Source organism: Zingiber officinale, chromosome 5B (assembly GCF_018446385.1).
Source record: "Zingiber officinale cultivar Zhangliang chromosome 5B, Zo_v1.1, whole genome shotgun sequence".
NCBI lineage: Eukaryota > Viridiplantae > Streptophyta > Magnoliopsida > Zingiberales > Zingiberaceae > Zingiber > Zingiber officinale.
Window position 1 is genome coordinate 27,435,163 of NC_055995.1, and position 9,966 is coordinate 27,445,128.

A 9,966-nucleotide genomic window follows, 5' to 3' on the forward strand; every position below is an offset into this window, starting at 1 on the left:
AGGAGATTTTTCTTAGTGGAGCTTTTAATTTATTTGGATTAACAAGTACCTAGATTGTAACCCAATAAAAACTTTTTATCCTCTTACTTATTTTATATAATTGTTTCTTTTTTATGTTATTAATTTTAATTATCTAATATTGTATCCTTGACAAGATAAAAGCAAGATAAATTTTTAACTTGCTTGTTAGGGCATTCACCCCCTCTAGCCAACTTAATATGGACCTACAATTAATATCAGAGCTCAATCATTTTAGAAGGACTAACCGCCACCTAAGCAAAGAAGATATGGCTGAAATAAGCATCCATCCACCAAAGTTCGAGGGAGAGTTCACTGTCTAGAAACACAAAATAGAGGTATTTTTTAAAATACATTTTGAAATTTTGCTAACTATTAAATATGATTTTGAAGCACCAAAAGACGAGAACGGAAGAGAACTAGAAGAATTCCAATGGAGCAAGAAGCAGCAAAATGAGTTCACGATGAATGGGAAGGTCGAGTTCCATCTCCTAAGTATATTACCACCTCAGGAGGTCATCCGAGTAGGCGCCTACGACTCTGTAAAGAGTTCTAAGAAAAATTACTAGAGGTTCATGAAGGGACCTCCAAAGTCAAGTTCGCAAGACGGGACTTGCTCTGGAATCAAATAACGAATCTCCAACTGAAAGAAGGAGAGTTGGTCGCTCAACTGCATGCCAACCCTAAAGGAGCTGATCATTATACTCAAATTTTGAAGAAATTGTAACAAACAAAGACTCCCTAAGGTATGCTCTTAGTGCTTTCCCGAGGACACCGGATTGGACATCGATAATTGACTCATACTATATCTCTAAGGATCTAGAGGTAAGTACGTTAGAAAACTTATTTTCTACATTAGAACTTCACGAATCTATATGTGCAAGACTAGGAAAAGAGCTGAGTCAAAACATCGCCCTAAAAGCAAAAAGGTACGAACTAGACTCCAAAGCTTCTCTCGATGAAGACGAAGAAGCTTTTATAGTAAGAAAGTTTTCAAAATTTATAAAATCTAACAATTTTGATAAGAGACAGACAACAAAATCTTTTCGGGGTAAAAGGCTCAGTGCTACAACTACCAAGAAGAAGGGCATATAAGGAACTATCCGAAGCTGAAAAGCAAAGGAAAGGGCAAAGGGCCAAGTAGATCCAAGCACAATAACCTAAAAGCGTGGAACGAGTCGTCATCTGAGTCCGAACTAGAAGACTGATGGTGGATCGCCATGAAAATAATGAAAGTTCATCCGAAATGAGCATTGATGAAGAGGGAGATATGTCGAAAGAAAGTAAGGATGAAGGGGAAGCACCAGTCCATGAGAACAATACGTAAGTGAACTATGTTCCTTACCTCCCAAAAAATTGTATGAGTTTATAAAAATGCTTTCTAGAAATTCATACAAATTAAAAACAAAGTATGCACTATTAAAAAGAGAAAATACCGATTAAAGATTACCTTAGCAAAAGCATATTTATTAGAAAATTATGATAAACTAAAAATGAAAAAATAAAAAATTACAGAATCAAATAAAAACACAAAAACCTTAATTGGTATTTTAGATTTTACAAACGCTAAATTAAAAAAGTGACATAAAAATATATTCTAAGAAAAATATTTAATTAATCCAGTAGTAAAAATATATATTGGGTTTCTAAATATGTTATAAACTGTTAAGTTTTTTTTATATGCATGCTTAAACTGAATTTGCATTAATTTTTTAACATGTTTGGTATAATTAATTATTTTATATATCAACTATTTATGTTTTCTATTGAATTTTTTTTTTGTGATGCACAAATGGATTATCTGTTGGCATAAAAATTTTAAGAATTTTTCGAACAGTAATTATTTTTTTTGTGATTCTTTGTTCAAAAATGTAATTTTTAAATTAAAAATATTTCATAAATTAATTTTTGAATAACTTAATTTTTTTATAATAAAACATTATGTTTTCTGTTGCTAAAAATTTTTTCAACTTTTTTCTACTGTTATTTGAATTATTATGATTTATTTTTATGACAAATAATATTTTTGTAATTAAAAATTTTCAAAAAATTATTTTTGAAAATTTTATTTTTTCTGTTTATAAATATTATATTTTATATGCTCAAAAAAATTAGCAAAAATTTTAGATAACATTCTATTTTTTAGCCTTTAATTTAGAAAATGATTCTTTCTATTCAAAAATATTTATTCTGATCGAAATAAAAATATATTTTTTGTAAAAAATTTCATTCTGACCTAAATGACTCTGTTTAACATTAACAAATATTTTCAGGATTTTTCATGACTTAAAAATATTTTTTAAATTATTTGTGGCATAAATAAAAAAAATATTTTTTTAAAAATTATTTCCTTAAAACAATTATTTCAATAAAAATATAGAAATTTATATATTATATAAAAAAGACTCCCAAAATTTTCTTTATTTTTCTACTATTATTTTTGTTTTCCATTAATTTTTTATTTGATCAAAGGGGGAGAATAACTACATGTTAAGTTTAGGGGAAGATTTTCTATTTAATTGTCATACTTACTTAGTTGCAATTTATCTGCTATATTTAAGTTAAATTTTTTTACTTGTTTGTTTAACCCTAATCTTAATTCGGATTTATGGACATAAAAAGGGGAGAGATTGTAAGTACCTCATGTTGATTTTGATGTGATTAATTGAGTTAAGTTAGGCCCTGTATCTTTTGATGTCTTGTGTCTAAGTATGTAGGAACTTTGGAGCATAGGAAGTCGAGCAAAAAACGTGACGAGCGAGAAGGATGTCAAGGGAAACGAATCGACGGGCTTGGTGCACCTGAGAGATGAAAAGCTATGGAAGAATATACTGGTGGATGAGAAGGACACGCGCGGAGCATTCGAGGGACGAGAAGCCGGGAAGGAAGTTTGCTCAAGAAGAAGATCGAAGTTGAGTTCAGGTGAACTCAACTCGAAACGATTAGAACATCACCCAAAAGATTGGAGTTGTTCATTCTTTGATGAACAATGCTTGAGGCGCCTTCAAGATAATTGGAGGCGCCCTCACGCCTCCAAGATACTTGAGGCACCCTCGCGCTTCCCTTAGAGGCGCCTTAGAGCTTCCATAGAGCTGCCTCCAATGAACAGTAGTCGTTGGTTATAGCTTGCATGAATCCTAATAGTAAGAAGTAACAAATCAAGATCTAAGATACCTAAATGGAACTAAATTTGTTCACTATGTTTAGAAAAAATAAGCCCATTGAACTTAGTAATAGACAAAGCTTGTAAGTGAAGAGCAACATATGTTGATACTACAAAATATGTAGAATGCTCATACTTTAATGCTTTTGATTCATAAATCATAATACATAATTAAGATAACATTCATATGAATTTTAAATGCATATTGAAGTTCTCTTTTGAGTGATACTATAATACACATGTAATTCGATGATTTTTAATTATTTTATAATCAATGAATTTTAAATTATTCATGATAAAAGTTAAGTAATTTCATCATATCATCCTATAACATCACATACCCATTAATAATTAAATATTATTTAATTAATATCTAAAACTTTTAAATTCAACCGCTTTGGTTATAAAAAATTATGCATAATATAGATTTTAAATTAAATAATAATAAAAATAATCATTTAAAGATTCATATGAGCATAATTTTAACTTTATAATCATCAAACATAAAGTATGAATAAACATAATAATCATGCTTACAGGGATCTAAATATAATCAAATAAAAAGAAAGAAAATATTCATAACTTGCATAATAAGCAAATATATGATGATTATAATTATTTATTTCTAATAAATGAATATATTAAAAAGCATAAAAGATCTAATCAAACACAAATAAATATAACATGCTTAATACATATGCCCATTTGTTTGATATGCCAATAAAATATAAAAGCACATACAACTTTTAGTCTCAAAAAGGATTTGTATAATACGTATGTAACTATAAAGGTTTTCTCAATTAAGTTATCATATGTCAAGAATATTTATAGTTATATGTTGATATTTTTATACGTAAATAATAGCGGAAGAAAACATAAAACTTTTTGAATGCAAAATTGATCAAGAGAGAAAAATTCTTTAATGAAAAATCACAAGTTATTAAGAAGAGCTCTAATACCACAAGTTAGAATAATACATTCACAAATATGCAAATTGAGTTTCTCATTTGCATAATCTTTAATGCCCAAATTTTGAACTAAATATTTTTCACAATATATAGCTTATGATGACCTTCAAGTATAAAGAAAAGAGAGTCCCTTAAAATAAAATATGTTTCTCCCTCTAAACCTCTCTTCTTACTTAACCTATGTGATGGAGCAAAGGCCTTGGGGAGATCATTTTGTAATATTTTATTTACACATTCCATCCATGTGTATATTCAATTATTTTTTAATTCAATCCGCCCATTCTGCCTCGTCATTTTTATTTTTATTTTTATTTTTTTATAATCTAAGTGTTTGGATCTTCAGTTCGTTCAACTAGTCTTGAAGATAGACAGTTCAATCTCATAGATTATCGATTAAGTAAATCCAGAAACACAAGTGACTACTGACTCCTGGTCCAACACTCAGCTTCCTAAATTTTTTAACACATTAGAGAAAAATATCTTATAGTATATTGTTGCTAGAGGATTCAAACCCACCTTAGTAAACTATATGACCGTCTTACAATTGCACCCTGGCTAAAGTTAAGTATAATTATGGCTATTTAATTCTACTATTTAATTACAATAAAGTCAATATGAGCCATTTAATAGAAAAATAAATGACCACTACTAAGAAATAAAAAATTATTTCTAACCATTCTTCAAGTTACTACTGCACGCTCGTGCGAATCAACGAAGCAGGAAACAGTTTGTTACCTTCTACCCTACTTAATATCTAAATTTATTTCCCCCTTTATCTCCATCAGTTACCCAAAAAAAAAAAAAAAAAACATTATATTTAAACACCTGGATTATAATTAATAAATAGATAGATAAAAATAACATCCACTTCCTAACAAAGCAACGCATCTAACTTTACCTCTTCCCTAAGACATAAAAGAATTAAAAGAAAAAAAAAAGAAAAAAAAATTCCATTAAAGAATCGTTGTGGTCATTTCCTCGAACAGGGAACGGGCAACAAAACGGGCACGTTGAATTTAGTGTCCGTGAAGCTTAATGCTGCAAAGGTTGGAACCGCCAACCCAGCGGCCCGTGAAGCTTAATGAGTCGCGTGGTGCTCGTCGAAGCAAATCCCGTAAAGGAAACGGAGTCGCTCAAGTCATTCCACAGATAAAACTTTAGCTTGTTTTTTTGCTATATAAAGCAGCCGGCCGGCGCCATCGCCTCGATCGATATCGATTGTGCCGTTCATGGCTTCTTCTAAGATGACCCTGGCCTTCACTCTTCTCTCTGGATTACTCCCCCTCTTTCCCTCCGCTTTTGGGGCCGTCACCTGCGAGGAGCTGCCCAAGGACCTGTGCGCCTTCGCGGTCTCGTCGGAGTCGAAGCGGTGCCTGCTGGAGAGCGTTCACCGGGGCGGCGGCCGGACGGAATACCAGTGCCGTACGTCGGAGGTGGAGGTGGAGTGGAGGATGAGGGACTGGGTCGAGACCGACGAGTGCGTGCGGGCGTGCGGCGTCAGCCGCGACGCCACCGGCATCTCCTCCGACGCCCTCCTCGAGCCCGAGTTCGTCGGAAAGCTCTGCTCCGCCGCGTGCTACCGGAACTGCCCCAACATCGTCGACCTCTACTTCAACCTCGCCGCCGGCGAAGGTGATCTATATTTTTTTATGCGCGGAAAGAATGCTTCCTCATTAAGTTGCAATCGAGAAATTAATCTGACACTAATCTTGATTGCGATCGGAAACGGTGCAGGTGTTTTTCTACCGGATCTGTGCGCGGTGCATAAAGTGAATCCCCGGCGAGCGATGGCGGAGCTTCTCAGCTCCGGCGCAGCGTTTGGCGGCGCCGCTGCTGCTGCACCGACATCCTACTGATTGTTCCTTCATGCGTTTTTAATAATTTTGAAAATTTTCTACGCATTTGTGTATTATAAAAGAAAGAGATCTTAGTAATTAAACTTCAACCTTTTACCTTTTATTCATTTATTTAATATTAGATATTGGCGCAATATCTTGTAGATTTTATCAATCTAAGTTAATTATCATATAATTAATTAATGGTACTTAATTAGTTTTAATATAGTTAATTTTTTCAATTTAATTTAGATAGTAATGGCCTTGTTTGGTTAGTGTAACTTTCCATATAAAAATTCTATGATGGAATAAACGCTAGCAAATTTATCCAAGAGATGACAAAAACTAGAACGTAACGTTTTTATAATTCAAGAAAAAGTCTCTGACGCCGTTTGAATTTGTATATGTGGTTGCTATAATATACCACGGGATTGATTTTCAACGTGGGTATAATATATCATTGGTTTCTTGATTCCTTCCTGCAAAGGGATTGTGCTTAATAAAGTTCTCGATCATTTATCTATGAAACAATCCTAAAAAAGCCACCGAGGTGAGATTTATGCCTTTTGTTACAAGCAAGCAATAGGAATCAAGTAACATCACATCTAAGACCGATTTAGTTTCATAAAATTTTTTCCTCAACTATTCGGATAAATCGAGAAGTGCTTAGATTGATAGCCAACAAGCCTAGCATCTCATGATTGTACGTCTCATTTGGAAGTAAAATTTCTATAAATACATCGTAGTTAGGGGATCGAACTGTGAGTACCTAAGTGATAACCTGATGTCTTTCTACTGCAATGTAGACCTGAGGGTAAAAAAGTCCCATGGACTGACACAGCTGATATTTATATATGATGTTACTATAATAGGTCATGGGATCAATTCCCAACATATGTGAAATACATCGTGGATCACCTGATCTCCCATGAAAAGGGACATTGTATTTAACGAAACCTCCCATGATTTATCTCTCTTCCAGATCGCATGAGGTAGTCCTAAAGAAGCCTTTAAGGTGAGATTTATCAATGCTACCAAAAAGTAATGGGAACAATGATTTCTAAAAATTATTGAACCATGTAACACTGAACTTAGGGCTACCGATTGGACCCCACGAAAGTTTTCCACCGGTCGCTAGGATAAATCAGAAAACGTTCATGACGGACATCTCATGATTGTACGTCTCATTTGGAAGAAAAATTCATATAAATACATTCTAGTTGGGAATTGAACATGAATACAAGATTTTTTTATTTTATATATATATAGTTTACGATTTTATAATAATATAATAAATAAAACTTTTTGATATTTTAATTTATAAATTTTTAAAAATTTAATGATATCATTAATATTTCAAATAAAAATTGTAGTTAAAACTTGATGAATAATATATTTGATACTTTTATTTTTTAAATCCTAAGAAAAAGATAGAAAAAATTAGAATAAAAAAACGCACTGCCATCCAATAAAATATGACTCTAAATAAATGACAGAATAGTAAAAAAATATTAAAAAAAATTATCATTAAAATTATGGTCAACTTCTTCTAATTTCCATAACAATTGAATCATAAACGGTTATCCAATATATATTGCCAGGATTATCTTCTTTCTTTGTCCACCATAGAGTTTGCTTTAAATATATTACATTTAGTAGATAGTTGATAACTTTCATGCTTAGCTATTCGGACTATCTCATCTAAAACTTTTTTCTTTCTTATATAATTGTGAATGATCATTATTGTCTGCACAAATAATAAACACAAATAAATATGAGAGCTAACAACCTCGCCAACTCTTTTTAAGAGATGAATTTAAGCACAAGAGAGGTGTTATGTGTAGGACTATAAATATGTTAGAGGAGAGTGAATAGCGTTAATAGGAAATCACAATTTAAAATAAGTCATGCAGCGGAAAAGAAAGAATAAAAGCACACACTAACACAAGTAGTTTTACTTGGTTCGAAGCCTTCGACGACTCCTACTCCAAGACCCATATGTGAGAGTGCTTTCGATAGGAAATCACTATCAATTCGTAATGGATTTATAAAGTCAAGTATAATAACTGTAATGTAAATGTTACTGATAAACAAAAAGGAAATTTGAAGAAGTCTTTGTTCTTCAAACTTCAGAGCAACCTTTTGGTGTCATTGGAGACTTTTCAGAGCAATGTGTGAATATGAAAGTTGTAGCAAATGTTGTTGTGAAGCTGCTAGTCGAAGGTTACTTTTATAGGCTCGTCCGGGCACCTAGATCCCCTCTCGGGTGCCTGGATCCCGTCCTGGGTGGTTGAACTATGCTTGTAAGTACCCCGTGGTAGTTTTGATGTGATCAACCAAGTCAGGTTAGGTTATGTTAGTTTTTAACTCCTGTGTCTAAGTGTGCAAGAACTTAGGAGCACAGGAAGTTGAGCGACAAACACAGCTAGAGAGAAGGATGATACGGGAGAGAGCTGACAGGCTTGGTGCATCTAAGGGACGAGGTGCTGTGGAAGAGTATGCGGGAGGACGAGAAGGAGGCGCGCGACATTTCCGAGGGACGAGAAGTCATAGCGGAAGACTGCACGTAGGCCAGAAGTTGGATTTGGGTGAGCCCTATTCCGGATGGCGAGATCACCCAAGCGAGCAGAACCGGAGTGGAAGACTCAAACCAAGGCGAGTGGAATCAGAGCAGAAGACCGGGACTGAAAGTCAATAAGATGTTGACTTTCTTGGTATAGGCGCTCGGACCCAGTCCTGGCGCTCGAACTCGTCGGGCTCTGGGTGCCCGGAACCCTTCCGGGCGCTCAGACCAGGATCCTTATCTGGATCATGTCAAACGTGATCCGTTGTGATGGGGATAAAATTTTATCCCCCTCCAGGTACCTGGAACCTTCCAGGTGCCCCAACTAGGGCTATAAATACAACCCTAGTCCCAGACGTTCAGAACAACACTTGTGATTCATTCTAGTTTTGTTTTGTTTTGTAAGTGAGTGCTTCAACTGTTGTAAGAGGCTTCTCCGCATGAAAGAGATTTCTTATTGAGCTCTAACTTCTTTGGATTAACAACCTCCCTGGTTGTAACCAAGTAAACCGTTTGCGCCTCTTCTTTCTTTTAGTCTTTTATTTGATTTATGCAAGTGTGATTTTAATTTATCTTGTAAAGTTCAAGAAAGGTTTGGTTTAATTTTGTAGGACTATTAACCCCCCCTCTCGCCGGCTGCCAGCGATCCAATAATACTGATGTGGTGAGCTCTCGTTAAAACTTTATCCGCGAAGTTTATCCACCTCCAGGCGCTGGCCCCTCCGGGCGCCTAGACCCTTGACGTGGGCTCAACCAGTCGACGCGCTCCAACTTAGCTTCTGGATAAATTTTCTAGTTCGAATGCTTGGACTACCTCCGGGCGACCGAACTGCCCGGGTGCCTGGCCAGGCACCCCGCCCGGTGAAGCTGGTTCGAGCACTTAGACCAACTTCGAGCGCCTGGATCCCTTCCGAGCACCTAGAAAACCTTTTTCAACCTTCTCTTTCTTGCAAAAAAATTAGTCCAAGCATAAAAATTATCCTACAAAAAAGAGTTAGCACAATAAGGTAGTAGCATTAATTGGATCCTATCTCCCCGAGATTAGGATCTAGTCAAGGTCTTAGGCTAGGTTTCCCAAATGGATATAAGCTGGACCGACACCTATTGTTCCCTCTACCGAGAACGCTTCCTCACTGGATCTCTTCTTCAGTTGCTTACCTTTTACTTACCAATTACTGTCGCTTGACTTGCCTTTGACTTATCAGGTCCTTCCCGCCAGTTGTTAGGTCCACAAACCCAACTAAACTTCAGCCGATTGTCAGGTCTCGTGGACCTAACCGGACTTCCCACCAGATGTCGGGTCCTGCAGACCTATCTGGACTTCATACCAACTATCGGGTCCCATGGACCTAGCTGGATTTTAGCCTGGTATCAGGTCCTCAAGACCTGTCAATTCCTGCACACTTGGTAAAGTAATTA

At 35.2% G+C, this 9,966-nt stretch overlaps 1 protein-coding gene across 1 annotated transcript; it reads left to right on the forward strand.

Moving 5' to 3' along the window:
- Positions 1–5,245: 5,245 nt before the first annotated feature.
- On the forward strand, positions 5,246–6,139 carry LOC121987313. Its single transcript, XM_042541171.1, has 2 exons — positions 5,246–5,781; positions 5,884–6,139. The coding sequence occupies exons 1-2, from the start codon at positions 5,379–5,381 to the stop codon at positions 6,003–6,005; spliced, it is 525 nt and encodes a 174-aa protein (XP_042397105.1). The 5' UTR covers positions 5,246–5,378; the 3' UTR covers positions 6,006–6,139.
- Positions 6,140–9,966: the final 3,827 nt, after the last annotated feature.